Source organism: Anolis sagrei, chromosome X (genome assembly GCF_037176765.1).
Source record: "Anolis sagrei isolate rAnoSag1 chromosome X, rAnoSag1.mat, whole genome shotgun sequence".
Taxonomy (NCBI): domain Eukaryota; kingdom Metazoa; phylum Chordata; class Lepidosauria; order Squamata; family Dactyloidae; genus Anolis; species Anolis sagrei.
The window spans coordinates 59,450,496-59,473,957 of NC_090034.1; the positions used below are offsets into that span (position 1 = coordinate 59,450,496).

The 23,462-nt window shown below is 42.8% G+C and overlaps 1 protein-coding gene across 2 annotated transcripts in view; it reads right to left on the minus strand.

The window, feature by feature from the left end:
• Positions 1 to 2,143: 2,143 nt before the first annotated feature.
• The window catches only part of TPM4 (tropomyosin 4), a 32,440-nt gene continuing 11,121 nt past the window's right edge, over positions 2,144 to 23,462 (minus strand). For both annotated transcript variants that reach the window (XM_067473569.1, XM_067473568.1), the window contains 8 exons: positions 17,795 to 17,920; positions 12,834 to 12,967; positions 12,615 to 12,732; positions 11,489 to 11,559; positions 8,341 to 8,416; positions 6,087 to 6,149; positions 5,919 to 5,988; positions 2,144 to 2,569 (listed from right to left, as the gene is read on the minus strand). In XM_067473569.1, coding sequence (XP_067329670.1) covers positions 2,487 to 2,569; positions 5,919 to 5,988; positions 6,087 to 6,149; positions 8,341 to 8,416; positions 11,489 to 11,559; positions 12,615 to 12,732; positions 12,834 to 12,967; positions 17,795 to 17,920 — 741 coding nt within the window. In that variant the 3' untranslated portion in view covers positions 2,144 to 2,486. The remainder of the gene's footprint in view (positions 2,570 to 5,918; positions 5,989 to 6,086; positions 6,150 to 8,340; positions 8,417 to 11,488; positions 11,560 to 12,614; positions 12,733 to 12,833; positions 12,968 to 17,794; positions 17,921 to 23,462) is intronic.

The window sequence follows — 23,462 nt, forward strand, 5'->3', positions numbered from 1 at the left end:
GCTAAACCAATATATTTTTGGAGTGGCATGCCTTTATCCTTGGCGGTTTAAAGTCTAACAGTCTAACAACTGAGTTACCTGTGTGCCATTACACGAATGGTTATGAATATCACTTGTTCAGAGGGTTGTGTTCCAACAAGGTTATGCCTTTTCTTGACTAGTGGTTTTCAACATGTTCATGGAGATTCACATTTGCCAAATTGATGTGACACCATTGTTTATCTTTTCAATAAGGTTAGGGTGCAGTTATTTCCAATAGGTTGTGGAATTTCCAATACATGTGAGATGGGATGAAAAAAGGCAAAAGTTGCACATCGCAAGTGATGAACCTGACTCAGCACATAGAAGATGGCTTTGAAAGGCAGCAGATCACAGGAGCTGTCTTCATAGACCTGTCAGTGGCTTATGATACTGTAAACCACCACCTCCTCCTGAGAAAAATGTATAATATCACAAAGGACTACCATCTCACCCGCCTCATAGGAAACCTGCTACAAAACAGGAGCTTTTTTGTTGAGTTCCAGGGCCAGAGAAGCAGATGGCGGAAACAGAAGAACGGCCTGCCTCAGAGGAGCGTGCTTGCCCCATCCATGTTCAACGTTTACACAAATGACTAGCCACTTCCAAAAGGGACAGAGAGTTTCATCTATGCTGATGATCATGCCATTACTGCTCAAGCAGGGAGCTTTGAGATGGTTGAACAGAAGCTCTCCGAAACTCTAGGTGCCCTTACTGCCTATTACAGGGAAAACCAGCTGATCCCTAATCCATCTAAAACAAAGACATGTGCTTTCCCCCTTAAGAACAGAGAAGCATCCCGAGCTCTGAGGATGACCTGGGAAGGAATCCCACTGGAGCATTGCAGCGCACCCAAGTACCTGGGAGTCACTCTGGACCGTGCTCTGACCTACAAGAAGCATTGCCTGAATATCAAGCAAAAAGTGGGCGCTAGAAACAATATCATACGAAAGCTGACTGGCACAACCTGGGGATCACAACCAAATACAGTGAAGATATCTGTCCTTGCACTATGCTACTCTGCTGCCGAGTATGCATGCCCAGTGTGGAACACATCTCACCACCCTAAAACTGTGGATGTGGCTCTTAATGAGACATGCCGCATTATCACAGGGTGTCTGCGCCTTACACCACTGGAGAAATTACACTGTCTAGCCCAGGGGTCCTCAAACTAAGGGGCCGAATGCGGCCCTCCAAGGTCGTTTACCCGGCGCTTGCTTAGGGTCAACCTAAGTCTGTAACGACTTGAAAGCACACAAAAACAACAACAATTCTATCTCATCAGCCAAAAGCAGGCCCACACTTCCCATTGAAATACTAATAAATTGATATTTGTTAAAATTGTTCTTCAGTTTAACTATTGTATTGTTTTTAAATGGTTTTTGCACTACAAATGTATGTGCAGTGTGCATAGGAATTCATTCATTTTTTTTTAAAATTATAATCTGACCCACCAACAGTTTGAGGGACTGTGAGCTGGCCCTCTGTTTAAAAAGTTTGTGGACCCCTGGTCTAGCCAGTATTGCACCACCTGACATCCGCCGGGAAGTAGCAGCCAATAGTGAAAGGACCAAGGCAGTGACGTCTCCAGCCCATCCCTTGTTTGGGTATCAGCCATCACGTCAACGACTTAAATTAAGACATAGCTTTCTAGTATCTACAGAGACACTCGCTGGAACACCCCAGCAAGCGAGAGTCCAAAAGTGGCAGGCTCAAACCCAGAACCTCAACAAATGAGAGACTCTCCCCTGGGCACACAGAAGACTGGGCGACTTGGAAGGCGCTGAACAGACTGCACTCTGGCACCACGAGATGCAGAGCCAACCTTAAGAAATGGGGCTACAAAGTGGAATCCACGACATGCGAGTGTGGAGAGGAGCAAGCCACTGACCACCTGCTGCAATGCAACCTGAGCCCTGCTACATGTACAATGGAGGACCTTCTTGAGGCACTCCACGTGGCCAGATACTGGTCAAAGGACATTTAATCAACTACCAAGCTTGCAAACTTTGTGTTTTGTCTGTTTGTTTGTTTGTTTTTGTTAAAAATGCAATACAAATGTCTGGTTGCTGCTGACACGATAAATAAAAATAAGGATGAAAATAAAAGAACACATAGGCCAAGATTCTATATTGATTCTGTATTGAACTCTAAGGTTTTCACACTGATGTGGCAATTACAGGGTTGTGCGATAGCAATTACGATGTGGAAGGATGAGTGCTTTGCTTTTGTGATGTGTACATACATATAATGCGCAGTGGGGGGTGGCATTGTACAATGACAAGACAGTAACTCGCCAAATTACACTTTTTACCATAGCACATTTAGGTAGGGGAAGAGAGCAGCTTTCTTGAATGGAAGCCCGAGTTTTTTTGACAGAGGAAGAAAGGAAAAAATCAGGCAAGCCGAGAGAGAGCCGAGAAAGCAGAGGTTCTTGCTCGGAGAGGTCAGGGCTGCCAGGCCGCTCTTTACAGAGAGGTCATATCGTTGAGTGCGTGGTCCAGCTCCTCGCTGATGGCTTTGTACTTCAGCTTTTGAGCATAGAGTTCATCTGAGCCAGAAGGAAGGCAAGCAGGAGGAGAGCGGAGAAAGATCAACATGTCGCCGCAGGCAAAGAAGGAATGGAAAAGGCGGCGAGGCAAAGAGAGAAAGGAGACAGGCGTTAAAGGCGGCCCAAAGGCAACGAGGCCGTCCCCATGCACACACAGAACCCAGGGATGTTGCAATACAGCCCCCAAAACGCTTGGCGAAGAAGCAAAAAGCAAGGCAAGAGAGGTGGAACGACTCAAATCTAACGCTCACCTTTTTGGGCCAGATATACCTGGCGCATGAGATTCGCATCATACGGTCCTCTTATTGCTGAGCCCAAGCCCAAGGCACAGCTGGTTCGGAAGCTTCACCAGGAGCTTCTACAGGAGGGGCATTGTCTCTAATTTAATGCTATGCAGTGTTGGGATTTGTAGTTTGGGGAGGCACCCACATTACCTGTAATCTAATGGCCACCGTTCGATGCTATGGGTTCCTGGGATTTGTAGTTTTGGGAGGCACCCGTATTATCTCTAATCTAATGGCCACCGTTCGGTGCTATGGGATCCTGGGATTTGTAGTTTTGGGAGGCACCCGTATTATCTCTAATCTAATGGCCACCGTTCGATGCTATGGGATCCTGGGATTTGTAGTTTGGGGAGGCACCTGCCTTATCTCTAATCTAATGGCCCCTGTTTGATGCTATGGGATCCTGGGATTTGTAGTTTGGGAAGGCACCCACATTATCTCTAATCTAATGGCCACCATTTGATGATATGGGATCCTGGGATTTGTAGTTTGGGAAGGCACCCACATTATCTCTAATCTAATGGCCACCATTTGATGATATGGGATCCTGGGATTTGTAGTTTGGGAAGGCACCCACATTATCTCTAATCTAATGGCCACCGTTTAATGCTATGGGATCCTGGGGTTTGTAGTTTGGGTAGGCAGCCACATTACCTCTAATCTAATGGCCACTGTTCGATGCTATGGGATCCTGGGATTTGTAGTTTTGGGAGGCACCCGCATCATCGCTAATCTAATGGCCACCGTTCGATGCTATGGGATCCTGGGATTTGTAGTTTTGGGAGGCACCCGCATTATCTCTAATCTAATGGCCACCGTTCGATGCTAGGGATCCTGGGATTTGTAGTTTTGGGAGACACCCGCATTATCTCTAATCTAATGGCCCCTGTTCGATGCTATGGGATCCTGAGATTTGCAGTTTGGGGAGGCACCTGCCTTATCTCTAATCTAATGGCCCCTGTTCGATGCTATGGGATCCTGGGATTTGTAGTTTTGAGAGGCACCTGCGTTATCTCTAATCTAATGGCCACTGTTTGATGTTATGGAATCTTAGGATTTGTTGTTTCATAAGGCACTCGCACCCTTTGGCAAAGAAGGCTCAGAGGCCTTATAAAACTACAGCTCCCATGATTCCATAGCATTGAACCAAAGCAATTAAAGTGATACATGCACCTCAAGGTTTTTTTTTCCATTGCTGAAAGAGTTGGTGTTCCAACACAATTGTTTTAAAAGTATGTCACTGGCCGGGAGGTGGACTAGATGCCCTTAGGAGTCCCTTCTAAGAGTCCCTTATTCTCTTGTGATGTTGGCCACTTTTTGCACAACACCAGGCAGGGCTCTCAAAATAATTAGAGGCTGGATGGCCATCTGTAGGGAGGGATTGGATGGTGCCTTCCTTCCTTCTTGGCAGAAGAGAATTGAATAATAACAATAATAATAAAGCAGAGGTAGGATGACCATCTGTCAGGAGGTTAGGCAATGATTTTTTTCCATGTCAGGAGCAACTTGAGAAACTGCCAGTCAGGCAATGATAATAATAATTATTATAGTTATTATTATTATTAGTAGTAGTATCATTATCAGAGGCTGGATGGCCACCTGTCGGGAGGGATCGGATGGTGCCTCCCTGCCTATAGGAGGGGGTTGCAGTGTATGGCCCTTGGGGTCTCTCAAACTCTAGTATGCTATGGTGGTAATGATAATAGTAATAGGCTGGATGGCCATTTGTTGGGAGGGATCGGATGGTGCCTTCCTACCTGGCAGAAGAATCTTGGGCGATGATGATGATGATGATTATTATTATCAGAGGCTGGATGGCCATCTGTCGGGAGGGATCGGATGGTGTCTTCCTACCTGGCAGAAGAATCTTGGGCAATGATGATAATGATGATGATGATTATTATTATTACTATTATTATCGGAGGCTGGATAGCCACCTGTCAGGAGGGATCGGATGGTGCCTCCCTGCCTATAGGAGGGGGTTGCAGTGTATGGCCCTTGGGGTCTCTTCAAACTCTAGTATTTTATGGTGGTAATGATAATAGTAATAGGCTGGATGGCCATCTGTTGGGAGGGATCGGATGATGCCTTCCTACCTGGCAGAAGAATCTTGGGTGATGATGATGATGATGATGATGATGATGATGATTACTATTATTATCAGAGGCTGAATGGCCACCTGTCGGGAGGGATCGGATAGTGCCTCCCCGCCTATAGGAGGGGGTTGCAGTGTATGGCCCTTGGGGTCTCTTCAAACTCTAGTATTCTATGGTGGTAATGATAATTGTAATAGGCTGGATGGCCATCTGTTGGGAGGGATCGGATGGTACCTTCCTATCTGGCAGAAGAATCTTGGGTGATGATGATGATTATTATTATTATTATCAGAGGCTGGATGGCCACCTGTCGGGAGGGATCGGATGGTGCCTTCCTACCTGGCAGAAGAATCTTGGGCGATGATGATGATGATGATGATTACTATTATTATCAGAGGCTGGATGGCCATCTGTCGGGAGGGATCGGGTGGTGCCTCCCTGCCTATAGAAGGGGGTTGCAGTGTATGGCCCTTGGGGTCTCTTCAAACTCTAGTATTCTATGGTGGTAATGATAACAGTAATAGGCTGGATGGCCATCTGTTGGGAGCGATCGGATGGTGCCTCCCTGCCTATAGAAGGGGGTTGATGATGATGATGATGATTATTATTATCAGAGGCTGGATGGCCACCTGTTGGGAGGGATCAGATAGTGGCTCCCTGCCTATAGAAGGGAGTTGCACTGGATAGCCCTTGGGGTCTTTTCAAACTCTAGGATTCTATGGTGGTAATAATAATAATAATAATAATAATAATAATAATAATAATAATAGGTTGGATGGCCATCTGCCAGGAGGGATGGTGACTTCCTTCCTTCCTGGCAGAAGTGGGTTGGACTGGATGGCCCTTGAGGGCCTCTTCCAACATTATAAAACTACTCATTGTCTTCCTGTTGACCTTTCCATGAGGTTTAAATATTAAATTTAGAGTGCCATAAGATTAGTCAGCGCCTGCCTAAAGGCCACCCCGTACCTTCCAGATCATCGATGGTCTTCTCCAGCTTCGCCACGGTCCTTTCAGCGAACTCTGCCCGTGTTTCAGCCTAGGAATGAACAAGACGTAAAAGCAAGGGAAAGGTGGTCTGTCTCCCCCCAATTCTGCTCCCCCGCTTCCAACTCGGCCACAAGGCGGTTGCCTCACCTCCTTCAGCTTGTCTGTCAACAGCTTGATCTCCTCTTCGTACTTGTCCTCCTTCTCCGAGTACTGCAAAAAGCCAAAGAGGGGTGGGCTTTAGCACAGCGGGTTAATCACCAGCAGCAATAGATCTTTCCCAACTGAAAAGTTGGGAGTTCGAGCCTGGGTTGGGGTGAGCACCTGACCTTCGGTCCAGTTTACTGTCCACCTAAACAGCTTGAAAACAGCTGTGAGTAGAGAAATTAGGTTCTGTTTACGCAGAGAGGTATTTTACGGTGCCATAAAAAAAAGCCAGTGATCAAAGAACAGTAGGGAAGTCTGTGATGCAAAAGGTTCGTCGTCCAAAGAAAAATATTTTTCAATAAAAAAATTATCTTTTGTTTGCCTTCCAGTTTGTCTTCTTGAGTTGTTGTTTTTCACACATCGGATAAGTCTTTGGAGGACAATGGGAAATCACTTTTTTTCTTTGTTTTTTTTTCCTCCCCTTTTTTTTCGCTCTTTCTCTCTCTATACCACTGTGGCCAGAATCGCACATAACCTCCAGGACTCCGAAACTAGAAAAATGCTGAGACACATACCTCTGTCTGTCTGTCCTGTATGTTTAACAGCATTGAATGTTTGCCATGAATAATAATAATAATAATAATAATAATAATAATCTTTATTTCTACCCCGCCACCATCTCCCCGATGGGGACTCGGAGCGGCTTACATGGGGCCAAGCCCGGACAACATAATACAGCAATAAAATCAAAGCATATACAACAGACAACAACAACATTATCAAAATGACATTAAAAATTAAATAATAATAATAATAAAAAAAATAAACATTCCAATAGACACAATCACGATAGAGATGACAATGGGCGGGCCACATATTCCGAATAAAAACAATTAACAAACTATGATGAGATAAAATAGGAGCAGGACGTTTAAATGGAACTCATAAAATACACAGAATAGTGAGTCAGAACATCCTATTTGGAGGGCACGAACTCCATTAGCCAAAAACGTTGAGGGGGTGTAAAATATAATGCTGTGCACCTACTCGCCAAAGGCGCAGCGGAAAAGCCAGGTTTTGAGGTTCTTTTTAAATTTTTCCAGTGTATGTTTTGGGGTGAGAAGGGTGGAATATAAATACTGTAAATAAATATATTAATTTTCCTTAAAGAGTGAATTAAGAACCCTCAACCATGTAGCAAGGTGGGAGGGATACAGAGTCTCTCTCTCTCTCTTGAACCCACAGCCGGAAAGGAGTTTATCCCACAAGGTGCTATTCTTTCCCAATGCATGAAACCATTAGGAGGGATCATCTGCAGGCATGGGGTGCAGCATTATGGGTATGCTGATGACACCCAAATCTATTTCTCACTACCTTTTAAAAACAACCTCAGACAAGACAGAGGTGCTTCCCGTCAAGGTCCTCATTAGGTGCCATTCTTTCCCCATGCATGAAACCATTAGGAGGGATCATCTGTAGGCATGGGGTGATGCAGGGTATAAATAAATATAATAAGAATTATTTCTCTTACTAATAATTAGTATTATTTCCTTGTAGAAAGAAAAGCAAAGTATAAATAAACATAATAATTATTATTATTGCTAATAATTATTATTATTGCTAATACTAATAATGGACACATAGTCGCTTTGGGTTTCCTTGTGGAGAGAAAAGCAGGGTATAAACTAATATTGGCTCCATATATATATTATATATATTAAATTATTAGCATAGTACAATATCAGTATTATATATTACTATATTGTACTACACCATTATATTGCAATATTATTAGTAATATTACATGTAATATAAAACATATAGTTATAGTATTGTATTATTATTATTATATTGTATTACATTATAATACTATAAATATTATATGTATATACAATATATTATATTATATTATTAGTAAAGCCCAGGAAACAAGATGGAACTGTCTTCTGCCCCACTCTTTCTTCACGCTGGCCCAGAGCAGCAGTTGGTGTGTGTATGTGGGGGGTGGGTCCCAACTGATGTCAAGATCTCTATCTCATGCCATCCAACTATCCAACTGTCAGCCATTCTGACACACAGCACATGGCCCCATGGGCCAAAAGGGAGGACAGGACATAGGAACCAGCCATAAAACTCAATTGCCCCAAGGTGGGAGGATAGTGGGAATGTGGAAAGGGGCAAGATCCAGGCACCAGGTCTCTTGAGTAATTTCTGATATTGCAGCTAGACCTATTATTATAATGATTATGATGCTCACCTTCTCTGACTGAGCCTCCAGGGACTTCAGGTTGTTGGTGACGTTCTTGAGCTCCTCTTCCAAGTCACTGCATTTCCTGAGGAAAGCAAAAAGAAATGGAAAGGATTCAATAGCCTTATTTCTCCAGGAGCCTTCCAATGTCTATGAGGCTGGATGGTCAATTGTCAGGAAGGATTAGATCAGCGTTTCTCAACCTGGGGGTCGGGACCCCTGGAGAGGTAGTGAGGGGGTGTCAGAGGGGTCACCAAAGACCACCAGAAAACACAGTATTTTCTGTTAGTCATGGGGGTTCTGTGTGGGAAGTTTGGCCCAATTCAATCGTTGGTAGGGTTCAAAATGCTCTTTGATTGTAGGTGAACTATAAATCCCAGCAAGTACAACTCCCAAATGTCAAGGTCTATTTCCCCCAAACTCCACCAGTGTTTACATTTAGGCATATTGAGAATTCGTGCCACGTTTGGTCCAGATCCATCATTGTTGGAGTCCACAGTTCTTTCTTGATGTAGGTGAACTACAACTCCCCAAACTCAAGGTCAATGCCCACCAAACCCTTCCAGTATTTTCTGTTGGTCATGGGAGTTCTGTGTGCCAAGTTTGATTCAATTCCATCGTTGGTGGAGTTCAGAAAGCTCTTTGATTGTAGGTGAACTATAAATCCCAGCAACTGCAACTCCCAAATTACAAAATCAATACCCTCCCCCAATCCCACCAGTATTCAAGTTTAAGTGTATTGGGTATTTGTGCCAAATTTGGTCCAGTGTATACATCCTGCATATCCGATATTTACATTACTATTCATAACGGCAGCCAAATGACAGTTATGAAGTAGCAATGGAACCACTGGATTAGATGGTGTTCTTCCTCAATGGAATAGGGATGTTGGCTGGATGGCTCAATCCATAACCTTATTTCTATAGCCTTATTTCTCCATGTGAGCCTAATCTATATAAATAAAAATGTCATGTTCATTTGTGGTATTCACAGAACTCAAAAACCATTGGATGAATTGACACCAAATTTGGACACAAGATACCTAACAACCCAATGTATGTCCTTCACTCAAAAAAAATGATTTTGTCATTTGGGAGTTGTAGTTGGTGGGATTTATAGTTCACTTACAATCAAAGCGCATTCTGAACTCCACCAATGATGGAATTGAACCAAATGTGGCATACAGGACTCCCATGACTAACAGAAAATACTGGAAGGGCTTGGTGGGCATTGACCTTGAGTTTGGGAGTTGTAGTACACCTATATCCAGAGAGCACTGTGGACTCAAACAATGATGGATCTGGGCCAAACTTGGCACGAATCCTCAATCTGCTCAAATGTGAATACTGGTGGAGTTTGGGGAAATAGACCCTGACATTTGGGAGTTGTAGTTGCTGGGATTTATAGTTCACCTACAATCAAAGAGCATGCTGAACCCCACCAATGTCAGAATTGGGGCAAACTTCCCACACATAACCCCCATGACCAACAGAAAATACTGAAGGCCATCCAGTCCAACTCCCTTCATCAAGGCAAGAAAACGTAATCAAAGCCCTCCTGACAAAGAGCCATCCAGCTATAGATGTAGGTAGATATTACATATATTAGAAACCATTACTTTATTTTCCAGATCACCAGACTGGGCCACAGCAATGCGTGGCAGGGGACGGCTAGTAATAATAATAATAATAATAATAATAACTTTATTCTTATACTCCAGGGTCTTCCTCCTCCTCTCCACTTGGAGTGCCTTCCTGCGTTGCCCCCGGGGACACGGCAGCCATTGCAGGGAGGCAGAGGGGGCAGGGCCAAAGGAGGTGGCATTGTGACCCCTTGGAAACAGCCAATCGACCCCTCTGGGTGTCACGACCCCCAGGTTGACAACCGTTGATTTAGGGCTTTGTAGGTGATAACCTGCACCTTGAATTGGGACTGGAAACTTATTGGTAGCCAGTGGAGCCGTTTGAACAGGGGGGTTGACCGCTCCCTGTAACTAGCACCCATTAGTAACCTGGCTGCCGATATTTGAATCAATGGCAGTTTCCGAGCCGTCTTCAAAGGCAGCCCCACGTAGAGTGCATTAGAGTAATCCAATCTGGAGGTAACTAGGGCTTGGACCACCATGGCCAAGTCAGACTTCACGAGGTATGGGTGCACCTGCCTTCCAATATCTATGAGGCTGGATGGCCATCTGTCGGGAGGGATTGAATGGTGTCTTCCTGACTGGCAGAAGGAGTTTGCACTGAATACTAGCTGTTCTGTTGCGCGCTGGGCCTGTAAAGAATTTCCTTTAGAACAGGACGTGCAACCTTTGCCCAGCGGGAAGCCCAAGGAGAAGTTCTCAGAGGTTTTCCACCACAAATGACCTTTAGATGGCTTGTGAAGTATAACAAAGTCTTTTATTAATGAACAATCAAACAGAAACTTCTCTTGTCTTCAATAAAGCTAAACAAATGCTTCCAAGCTTTATGCAACTGGTGACTTCCTAATCTTGGCCACGAAGGACAGGCAACTGTCTTCAATAACTTCTTCTTTACTTTAAAGGAAAATCCCTTTTTTAACTTCTTCCAGGCTGACTGTAATCTAACCCTTACTGATGTGGGCTTCGCTACCGGGTCGAACTGCTTCTCAAACGCCAAATGGACCTACCAGTAAAGGCTAAGATGTTCTCCAGCTGGAGTTCTTTGGTCTTTAGGGCTGTTTCCCTGGAAATCTTTGGAGACTTTTAAGACTGTTCTCCCCTGGAAAGTCTTGGATGCTCTTAAGACTGTTTCCCCCCGGAAAGTCTTATGGGTTGAAGCTTTTGTACAGGGGAAGCTTGCACATGTCCTGTACATTAGCTTTCCTTGCTGAGACTAACTAAAAAATGGCTCCCTTCCCAATTGCCCTGAGCAAGGGGCGGAACCAAAACTTGATGATGATGGACAGGTGACTTGCCCTATGACTGCAACCAAAGGAAGCCACCTATCTGCAGAGTCCCTGAAACCTTGGACTGCAAGCAAACATTGAATACAAAGTAAATAAAATTGGAGCTCCTGGTACAGCCGTACCAAAACACTAGCCATTGGGGTTTCTTCCACCTATAACCTGATGACCCTTTAAAGCCTTTACTCCTTTTGGGATCACTAGGGAGAGACAATTGGAGAAAGCCACTCACAATTCAGAAACTTCCGCCCGCTCTTCTGCTCTTTCCAGTTCTCCTTCTAGGATGACCAGTTTGCGAGCAACCTGAATAATAATAATAATAATAATAATAATAATAAATATTAATAATACATACATAGCTGCTTTGAGTCTCCTTGTGAAGAGAAAAAGCAGGGCATTAATAATAACTAGTAATTAGTAATAATAATAACAACAACAACAATAATAATTAAACGGAACAACCAATCCAACCTGTTGGATGTCCATATTTTAATATGGTTATACAATTAAGCCTAGTCGTGTCCTACTCTGGGGGGTGGTGCTCATCTCCATTTTTAAGCTGAAAAGCCGGCATTGTCCTTAGACACCTCCAAGGTCATATGGCTACTGACATGACTGCATGGAGCGCTGTTACCTTCCTGCCGAAGTGATACCTATTGATCTACTCACATTTGCATGTTATGTCGAAATGCTAGGTTGGCAGAAGCTGGGGCTAACAGTGGGAGCTCACCCCACTCCCTGGATTCAAACTGCCGACCTTTCGGTCAGCAACTTCATCAGGTCAGCGGTTTAACCCACTGCACCAGCAGGGGGCCTCATTATTTCCTACTTGGTTTATTATTTTAAAAAATGGAAATGAACCACATTGTATCATAATTATATTTTATTATTATTGTATTATATTATTATTAATATAATTAAAAATTATATTAATAATTATTATTATATGTAATCATATTCTCTGTGATCATATTCTTATGATCTCTGATATTGTTGTTTTTAAATTGTTTTTAAAATTATGTTAGATTTTAGCCTGTTCTTGTAAGCTGCTCCGAGCCCCAGGGGAGTGGCGGCATATAAGGTTGAATTATAAATAAATAAATAATATTACACTGTGTAACACAATGGGTCATAAATGTCATTTCCTAATTGGTTCCACTATAAAAAACATGAAAATGCAGCACATTATATTATATTATTATAATATATGTTGTTATTATTATAGTATTATGAATATATTATATTATTATATTAATTATTATATTATAATTGTATTCTATAATTATAATGGCATTATTATATACACATAGTGGTACTGGAGGTGAATTTGTAACCCGGTCGCAGCCCCGCAGCCTCACCTCCTCGTACTTGCGGTCGGCCTCCTCGGCGATGTGCTTGGCCTCCTTCAGCTGCATCTCCTGAATCTCCATCTTCTCCTCGTCCTTCATGGCCCGGTTCTCAATCACCTTCATGCCCCTATCGGATGTGGAGGGGAAAGGGAAGGGAAGTGGTCCTGATCCCGGCCACATCCTCTCTCGCTTGCCCCACATCTCAGCACCCTGAGGGTCCAGGCTCACCTCTCGCTCTCGTCCGCAGCCTTCTCGGCCTCCTCCAGTTTCTGCAAAGCAGTGGCCAAGCGCTCCTGGGCACGGTCCAGCTCCTCCTCCACCAGCTGGATGCGCCGGTTCAGGGCAGCCACTTCAGCTTCAGCCTGTGTTTAGATATATACATATCCGGGGGGATGTTAAAGGGGAAATTGGGAGGAAGGGGGCACCCAACCCCAATTGATGGCAAGGGAGACCTTTCCTCCAAATTGGCATTCGGAAAGCCAAGCGGAAAGGAAGCCGCAGGACCCAAAGGACATGGGAGGGATGACAGAATAACTTCTATTTTCACTGTATGTCATACAACGAAATTAAATATCATACCCAATGCACATTATATATATCAGTGGTTCCCGACCTTCTGGTCCGTGGACCACAAGTGGTCCACAAGGACTAAAATATGGTCCACGGCTTCACTGTTACTATACTGCTGCAACAAGAGTGACTGGTCTCACAAAACCCCCTTATAATGGTGAGGTTTATTAAATATGGTTTTCAGTGGGCAAGCAGGTGGCAATGACTGGGTGACATATGTTCTGTAACAGAGACTAGAGCTGGTGTGGTCTATCCAATTTTCCAAATCAGCACCCCAAATAACCAAACCAAATTGGTTTGACCAAAAAAAAAAAAGGTTGGGAACCACTGATATACAGGGTGAGGCAGCATAATTTCTTTTTTTAAAATGTGCGCCATTCAGTCGGTTGAAGACGTAGCGGAGCGCTAGTGGTCTCGTTCGAGAGGCGGGAGTATAAAGTTTTGTCCTGACACAGTTCAGTCGCCATCATGCGTTGGAACAGTGAGGAGCGTGCTTTTGCCGTTGAGGCCTACTTTTCGAGCGGATTTGGAGTGACCGGCCCGCTCTCCAGATTTGGCCCCTTGTGATTTTTTTCTATGGGTTTTTTTTTTTAAATCCTGTGTTTATGTGAACCGTCCAAGAACCCTACAAGATGGGAAGACCAACATCCAGGAAGAAATTGCCAACATAATGCCTGCTATGCTGGCAACAGTAATGACAAACGCCAGAAATCGGTTTACTCAGTGTATGGAGAATGGGGGACGTCACCTACCTAATCTGATCTTCAAAACTACGTAAAACAAAACTTTAGGTATGCACTTACATTATAAAAAAAATTCTGATTCATATAATGGGTTTTATTAAGTTTTGAAAAAAGGAGGTTATGCTGCCTCACCCTTTATATGTACAAATTACAAAACAAAGCATCCATTCTTCTAATGCAGTGGTTCCCAACTTTTTTTTGACCAGGGACCACTTTGACCAGGGACCACTCCCCAACATTAGTACCAAAAGGGTTACAAATCAATATTTGGTCAACTTTAGCCTTGGTTAATTGATTTGGGGTGCTGGTTCAGAAAACTGCATTGGATAGACCACATCAGCTCTAGTTTCTGAGACAGAACAGATGCCATCCAGTAGTTGCCACCTGCTTGCCCACACAAAACCATATTTAATACTCTAGAGCTGATGTGGTCTATCCAATGCAATTTTCTCAATCAGCACCGCAAATAACCCCAGGAACAGACCTAAAAAGGCATGTCCCACGGACCTTATTTTAGGTCCCATAGCCCACAAGTATGCGTATTTCACATGGACCACAAAAGAGAAACCTTAGAGTTCAATATAGAATCCAATGTCTCTCTCAGCCTATCTGTTTTTATCATCCCTTCCCGTCTGCCAGATGGTAATAATTCTAAAGGTGAGATGGATCTTTAAGGATATTCCGAGCTTTCTAAAGGCAGTGGGGATTATAAAGTTCTTCTAAATGGAGGAGAAAGAAAGCAACCCATCATTCTCTGAAGGGCCTTCCTATTTGCCACTGTGCAATTAGCAAACCATGCGCTGATGTAATAAGTCAGAACACTCTCTATAATAGAATATTACGAAAGGAAAATCCAAAAAGAAGTAATGTTCCTGGATTTAGATGCTGAAAAAGCATTCGATAATGTTTAACTGAGATTTTTAAAAGTTACTTTTGAAGGAAATGGATATTTGATTTTTTTTTCAAAATATAACTGAAACCATATACAAAAATCAAGAAGATAAGGTAATAATAAACGGACGAGAAACCAAATATATAGAAATTCAAAAAGAGGCCAGACAGGGGTGCCCGTTATCACCCCTGATCTTTATACTGACATTGGAAGTATTACTAAATAAGATCAGAGAAGATAAAGAACTGAAAGGTGCAAAGATAAATGGAAACTCTTACAAAATTAGGGCTTTCGCCGATGACGTAATATGTGTTATTGAAGAACCAAACAAAAATATAGGAAAATGGCTAGAGACAATAAAAGAATTTGGGGAACTAGCAGGCTTTAAAATAAACATGGAGAAAACAAAGGCAATAACAAAAACATACCAAAAATTAAATTGGAAATACTGAAAGAAAATTGGAAAATGCAGATCGTCTCCAAGATAAAATATCTCAGCATCACAATTACACCCAAGAATGCCCAATTATTACAGAACAACTATGGGAAAGTATGGAAGGAAATCAAAAGACACTTGGAAAAATGTAAAGTTATCTCTCCTAGGCAGAATTTCTAGCGTGAAAATGAACATTCTTCCAAAAATGATTTTTCTTTTTCAAAATTTACCAGTAATAAGAAGCCAAAAGAACATGAAAAAATGGAACAAAGATAAAAAAAAAATACATCTGAAAAGGTAAAACGCCAAGGATAAACCACAAAAATATGACTGATGAAAAAAATAGGGGAGGCCTAGCATGACCAGATCTAACCCTATATTCAGAGGCCTGTGCATTAACATGGATCAAAGATTGGATGAAATTAAAGAAAGAAAAAATACGGAATCTAGGAGGGATAGAACTAAGGAAAGGTTGGCATGTGTACCTTTGGTAAGGAAAAGCAAAAATAAAAAAAATATATTAGGGAACCATTTTGTGATGTCTCCATTTTTAAAATTTGGGATAAATATAAAAGTAGGATGTACAATAAAATCCCATTATGGGTTTCCCCCATAGAAGCTTTTCAACGAAGAGGAACTGGACGGGATAACTGGCAGACCAACAAAGACTTATTAAAGAAACAAGGAGAAGAAATAGTACTAAAAACACAACAAGAATTAAAAGAGACATATAAAAATATAACATGGCTTCAATATTTATTTATTTATTTATTTATTTACTGCATTTGTTGACCGCCGTTCTCAGCCCTAGGGCGACTCACGGCGGTGTACAACATATAAAAGACAATATTGGCAAATAGAAAAATACTTTATGAAAAGAAACCGCCTAGGATAAAATAATGAAATCGGAAAAGAAAATTATAACTAAAATATATATTAAAAATAATTAGAGTGGAGCACAGAAGAAGAGAGGGTGAAAAATGCATGATAAATTGGACGAGAAACATTGGAAGTTCGATATGACTCGAGGAATAGGAGTCAATCTGGAGTAAAAAATTAAAATATACATGTGCTTACGATTTAAAAGAAAACTGGGCGAAAATGACACCACACAGTTTAAAGAAATACTACGAAAATATAAATTCAAAATGTTAGAAATGTGGGGAGGTGGAAGGAACCTTTTACCACATGTGGTGGTCATGTAAAAAAACAAAATCATTTTGGAAGGAAATACATGAAAACATACAAAAAAAATACTAAAAGTCAAGATCCCATTGAAACCAGAGATATTTCTACTAGGAATCAACGAATTAAAACTAGACAGCAACACAGATAAACTCTTTTTCTTGGCAACAACAGCAGCAAGAATATGCTACGTGAAATTACGGAGAAAAAGGGAAATACCAAAACTAGATGACTGGAACAAAAAAAATATGGACATAAGAAACATGAATAGACTAACCTACATGATATCTAAAGAAATAATAAAGAAAAAAAACAGATTGGACATTAGGTTCTTGTGGGTTTTTTCGGGCTATAGAGCCATGTTCTAGAGGCATTTCTCCTGACGTTTCGCCTGCATCTATGGCAAGCATCCTCAGAGGTAGTGAGGTCTGTTGGAATTAGGACAATGGGTTTACCTCACTACCTCTGAGGATGCTTGCCATAGATGCAGGCGAAACGTCAGGAGAAATGCCTCTAGAACATGGCTCTATAGCCCGAAAAAACCCACAAGATTCCAGCCATGAAAGCCTTTGACAATAGATTGGACATTGATAACTGAATACGTAAAGTAAATGTAAAAACAGAAACAAGTAAGGAAGGTAATAAAATAATTACCAATCAACAGAGAATAAAGAAGAAGGGGAGAAAAAGAAAAGAAGAATGAAAGGAGATTGGAGATGGAGAGGATAAGAAGGAAAAGGGGAAAAAACCCTCCAGGAAGAAGCTTGGAAATGAAACCATTTTTTTCTCTCTCTCTCTCTCTTTTTCCTTTTCCCCTCCTTCCTTTCCCCTCTCTTCACACCCTCTCTCCTTTCCCCCTTTATACATATTTTCCTTTATACATATTTCTTTTTTCTCTTTTTTTTTCTTTTTTCATTTCTCGTTTTCTTTTTAAAAAAATGTTTTTAACGTTGTATCCTGAAAATACTCAATAAAGATTATTTTTTAAAAATAAAAGAACACCTTCTATAATACAGCGGTAGAAAGTCACCAAAAGTTTTTCATTCAATGGTACATTCCTTTAAAAGTCTCAGATAACAATACAATCTCTGCTGGGCCCTCTTCTCCAATGCTGCTTCAAGTACATTGTAGCACCCAAGGACTTCAAACTGGCCACCCGCTCCACTTGATCTCCATTAATAACCAAAGGCTGGATTTCTGATCTACTCCTTCTGTCATCGCCTAGAAGATCCTTGGTCTTGTTGATGTTAAGACCAAATGATTGTCCCTTACGGCAGAATGCTGAGGGTCTCTTCCTCCTCTTCCTCGACTTGGGGGTCTCCTCCTCCTTCCCCCCTCCCAAAAAACCCCCCAAAACACTCACATCTGTGGCCTTCTTCTCAGCCTGCTCAAGCTTCTCTTGTGCATCCTTCAGGGCCTCGGAGTATTTGTCCAGCTCATCCTCTGTCCCTTTCAGCTTCTTCTGCATTGCCGCCAACTCATCCTCCACCTACAAAGAGAGACACAGAGACACTGAACTGAAGGACACAGAGAAAGTGCCGACAGGAAAGAGGTTAGGTTTATTTTATTTTTTTTATTTATTTAGCAATTTTGTATACCGGTCTTCTCCCCTCTATCGAGGGACTCGGGCCAGTTTCCAACAATAAAATCACAAAACAATCATTAAAAACATCATATGACATATCCAATTAAAATGTTATAACAGCAAAATGCAATCACATAACAATGGTCAGTCGTCATAGTGAATTCGTTGTCCATCATACATCGTCATCTATCCGATCACAGAAATATTGATTCACTCGTTGAAAGCCAAACCCCATAGCCAGGTTTTCACCCGTTTTCTGAATGACAGAATGGAGGGGGCAGTTCTGATCTCCATTGGGAGAGAGTTCCAGAGTCGAGGGGCCACCAACGAGAAGGCCCTGTCCCTCGACCCCACCAGACGCACCTGAGAGGCCGGTGGGACCGAGAGCAGGGCCCCTCCAGATGATCTTAACAACCTAGATGGTTCATAGGGGAGAATACGTTCGGACAGGTAAACTGGGCCGGAGTCGTTTAGGGCTTTATAGGTTAATACCAGCACTTTGAATTGTGCTCGGAAGCTAATTGGCAGCCAGTGGAGCTGGCGCAACAGAGGAGTAGTATGCTCCCTGTACCCTGCTCGTGTTAGCATTCTGGCTGCCGCACGTTGGACTAGTTGGAGCTTCCAGGCAGTCTTCATAGGCAACCCCACGTAGAGAGCATTGCAGTAATCTAAACGGGATGTAACCAAAGCGTGGACCACCGTGGTCAAGTCAGAGTTTTACAATGTATTGTAATGTAATATAGCTGAGTCATGCACTGCTAATAGGCTTCTATTGGAAATGCTGAGTCATGCATTAACTGTATATAGAACTTCATTTGGGGAATGTGTTCTGGCCTAGTCCAGGTGATTGTGAATGATGTAATCCTGGGTCTGAGTTAAGTTAATGAGTTGGGAACCAATCAGAGATTGCTATGTGTAATTGTATAGAATTGTATATAAGGAAGTCATGTAGAGTGTATACTCTCTCCTTGTGCTGTGATGCTGTTCATCGAAGGCTCTATGTAATTGGTTAAAATAACCTGTCTGCTAAGACAAGATATAACTGTGTGCTGTAGTAAGTTTGTAGTGTCATCTAGACTGGGGGGAAAACAATAGTAAAACTGACAATGGCCGGGCATGTGCTCAAGTGCCTGTAAAAGAGTTCCAGAGTGACTGCAGTTTTGGGAGCAGTTGACTGAAAATACTGTGCAGAAAGAAGCTACTGCATCAAATTGTGCCTTTGCTTTTGTAAGCCGCCCTGAGTCCCCTTCGGGATGAGAAGGGCGGGGTAAAAGAACCCCAAATAAATAAATAAATAAATAAATAAATAAATACTGGAAAGCACTGAAGTTGTGCAACTGATCCGCTGCTGAATTGTGAAATTAATCTCAAAAAGGTTTGGTCGCATGTGATGCAAGTGTGCGTCAACCTGAGACTATAAAGCCCATGATGCAGGAACAGTCAAATGTGGCACTCTCTTGGCACTTTCTTGACTTGATAGCAGTAGCAGTTTATTTGATGCTTAGACTATAGGTCTTTCATATAAAGGACAAACAAAAACAAGCAGGAAAACCAGATGATTAAATCCAATACAGAATACTACATAAACTATTAAAATGCTACATAAATCTTGACTTGACTCTTGACTTTATTGTAACCACCCCTTAGAGTTTTTTTCTTTCCTGTACGAATTAAACGATTGTATTTTCAACCTCATTTTTAGTTTCTGCTCAGGATCAGAGACTAGAGATACAGTGGAACCTTGACTTAAAAGCATCTCTAATTAAGGGCATTGTGAGTTAAGAGCTGTCACTCAGTCTGGATTTGCCTTGACATACAACCAGCATTTTGAGTTAAGAGGGAGTGCTAGAGGGAGCGCTAGTGGAAGGGTGCACGGCTTTGAGGGAGCAGCTTCCGGGCCTTGTGCCCTTGTCCGCTTTGGGAGAGAGATTGCTGTCCACTTTGCTCTTGCCTACATAATAATAATAATAATAATAATAATAATAACCCTTTATTTATATTCCATGCTATCTCCCCAAGGAAACTCAGGGCAGATCACAGTACGCATACACAACAAACATTCAATGCTGTTTGGACAGACAGGACAGAACAGACAAAAAGGAGGTAGGTTGTGTCAACGTCCAGCTTTTCACCTTGGAGGTTAGAATAGAATCATAGAATCATAGAATCAAAGAGTTGGAAGAGACCTCATGGGCCATTCAGTCCAACCCGCTGCCAAGAAGCAGGAATATTGCATTCAAAGCACCCCTGACAGATGGCCATCCAGCCTCTGTTTAAAAGCTTCCAAAGAAGGAGCCTCCACCACACTCCGGGGCAGAGAGGTCCACCGCTGAAGGGCTCTCACAGTCAGGAAGTTCTTCGTCATGTTCAGATGGAATCTCCTCTCTTGTAGTTTGAAGCCATTGTTCTGCGCCCTAGTCTCCATGGAAGCAAAAAACAAGCTTGCTCCCTCCTCCCTGTGACTTCCTCTCACATATTTATACATGGCTATCATATCTCCTCTCAGCCTTCTCTTCTTCAGGCTAAACATGCCCAGCTCCTTAAGCCGCTCCTCATAGGGCTTGTTCTCCAGACCCTTGATCATTTTAGTCGCTCTCCTCTGGACACATTCCAGCTTGTCAATCTCTCTCTTGAATTGTGGTGCCCAGAATTGGACACAATATTCCAGGTGTGGTCTAACCAAAGTAGTATTACTTCCCTAGATCTAGACACAATGCTCCTATTGATGCAGGCCAAAATGCCATTGGCTTTTTTGCCGCCACATCACATTGTTGGCTTATGTTTAACTTGTTGTCCACAAGGACTCCGAGATCTTTTTCACACGTACTGTATCTTTGATCGGTGATAAATCTGTGTTGTGCTCAAATCCAGCCACAGGGGGTGCTGTCGCTCCATCCTCTATAAGGAACTTTGGGTGAGTTGATGCTGTGTGGTTGGTTTTTATTCCAAGTATGTTTAGCTTCTTCAAGAGAGAGAGAGGAAGGCTGGAAGAAGAAAATGATGTTTCTGCCTCTTCACTTTGTGCTCCTTGCCCCAACTGCAAACGGGGGAAACAGCTGACTTCCCATTTTAGCAGGTTGAGATTTGAAAAGTGAATTTTACAAGAAAGGTTGCAGGTGTGCATGTTTAATGACTTTGGATGGATATGAAACTCACAATACAGGAACAGTCAAATATAGCACTATCTGTTAGATAGAAATGGCACAGCATTTCTAGTCATATGAAAATACTCTTTGATGATCATGTGGAAGATTGATAGCACCCGAGTAATGACTGAAATGTCATGATGCAATACCTAAAGGGGTGTGCGGAAGGGCTGAGTCGTAACAGTGTGAAGGTTACTGCAATGGGACTGCATGATCATTTGTGTAAATGTTGAACATGGATGGAGCAAGCACACTCCCCTGAGGCAGGCTGTTCTTCTGTTTCCGCCATCTGCTTCTCTGGCCCTGGAACTCAACAAAAACGCTCCTGTTTTGTAGCAGGTTTCCTATGAGGCAGGTGAGGTGGTAGTCCTTTGTGATATTATACATTTTTCTCAGGAAGAGGAGGCAGTGGTTCACAGTATCATAGGCTGCGGACAGGTCTATGAAGACAGCTCCTATGATCTGCTGCCTTTCAAAGCCATCTTCTATGTGCTGAGTCAGGTTCAGCACTTGCGATGTGCAGATTTTGCCCTTCCTGAAGCCAGCTTGCTGTGGGATCAGACAGGGGTCTATTTTTTCCATAATTCTATGCAAAATAAGTCTCTCCAGAACTTTGTAGAGGTGGCACAACAGGGAGATTGGTCTATAGAGTTCCGAAGCTCTAGGTGCTCTTACTGCCTATTACAGGGAAAACCAGCTGATCCCTAATCCATCTAAAACACAGACATGTGTTTTCCACCTTAAGAACAGACAAGCATACCGAGCTCTGAGGATGACCTGGGAAGGAATCCCACTGGAGCATTGCAGCACACCCAAATACCTGGGAGTCACTCTGGACCGTGCTCTGACCTACAAGAAGCATTGCCTGAATATCAAGCAAAAAGTGGACGCTAGAAACAATCTCATACGAAAGCTGACTGGCACAACCTGGGGATCACAACCAGACACAGTGAAGACATTTGCCCTTGCGCTATGCTACTCTGCTGCTGAGTATGCATGCCCAGTGTGGAACACATCTCAAAACAGTGGATGTGGCTCTTAATGAGACGTGCCGCATTATCACGGGGTGTCTGCGCCCTACACCACTGGAGAAACTACACTGTCTAGCCGGTATTGCACAACCTGACATCCGCCGGGAAATAGCAGCCAATACTGAAAGGATCAAGGCAGTGACATCTCCAGCCCATCCCCTGTTTGGGTATCAGCCAGCACGTTAACGACTTAAATCAAGAAATAGTTTTCTAAGATCTACAGAGACACTCTCTGGAACACCTCAGCAAGTGAGAGTCCAAAACTGGCAGGCTCAAACCCAGAGCCTCAACCAATGGCTGATACCAAATGAGAGACTCCTTCCTGGGCACACAGAAGACTGGGCGACTTGGAAGGTGCTGAACAGACTGCGCTCGGGCACCACGAGATGCAGAGCCAACCTTCAGAAATGGGGACACAAAGAGGAGTCCACAACATGCGAGTGTGGAGAAGAGCAAACCACTGACCACCTGCTGCAATGCAACCTGAGCCCTGACACATGCACAAGGGAGGACCTTTTTGCAGCACTCCAAGTGGCCAAAGGACATTTAATCAACTACCAAGCTTGCAAACTCTGTGTTTTTGTATGTTTGTTTGTTTGTTCTGTTAAAAATGTAATACAACTGTTCGGTTGCCTGACACGATAAATAAATATGGGACTGCATCAGCCAGTGTCCCGTTCTGATAACCTCTCAGCAGGTGGCTATATAAGGAAGATGGAAGAATCCATCTCTCTCTCTCCTGTGTGACTCTTTGTGAGTATCTGTATATGACAGTGAGATTCTGACCGTTTGAAAGTGGACCTGCATATCCTGATTGTACATTTGTATATATTGCAACGGTGAAGATTAAAGCCTCCGGATATTTTGGATGAAAACCTGAATCTGTGAGTTTGCTACACAGTGTGTTTAGATAAGGTCAGATGGTGGCAGTTGGACTCTGCTGTATTTTGCTTGCTTCTAAGACACTTGCTATCCACCTTGCAGTCGTTCAGGGAGGTTGTTCTTTGGAAACTATAAATCATTTCACGAACCCATCCCACAATACTATCTTGCCGCTTTCTTGACTTGATTGTAACCACCCCTTTAGTGCTTTTTTTTCTGCAGAATTAAACTATTATATTTTTAATCTCGTTTCTAGTTTCTGTTTGGGAAATAATAGAGACTAGAGATATTTGGGGCAGTGGGCCTCAAAACCATTAACACCCCCCCCCCCATTTATTTTAGCCTCCCTTCCACCTTGAGCTGTGGGCTCGGCCTCATGTAAGCCGC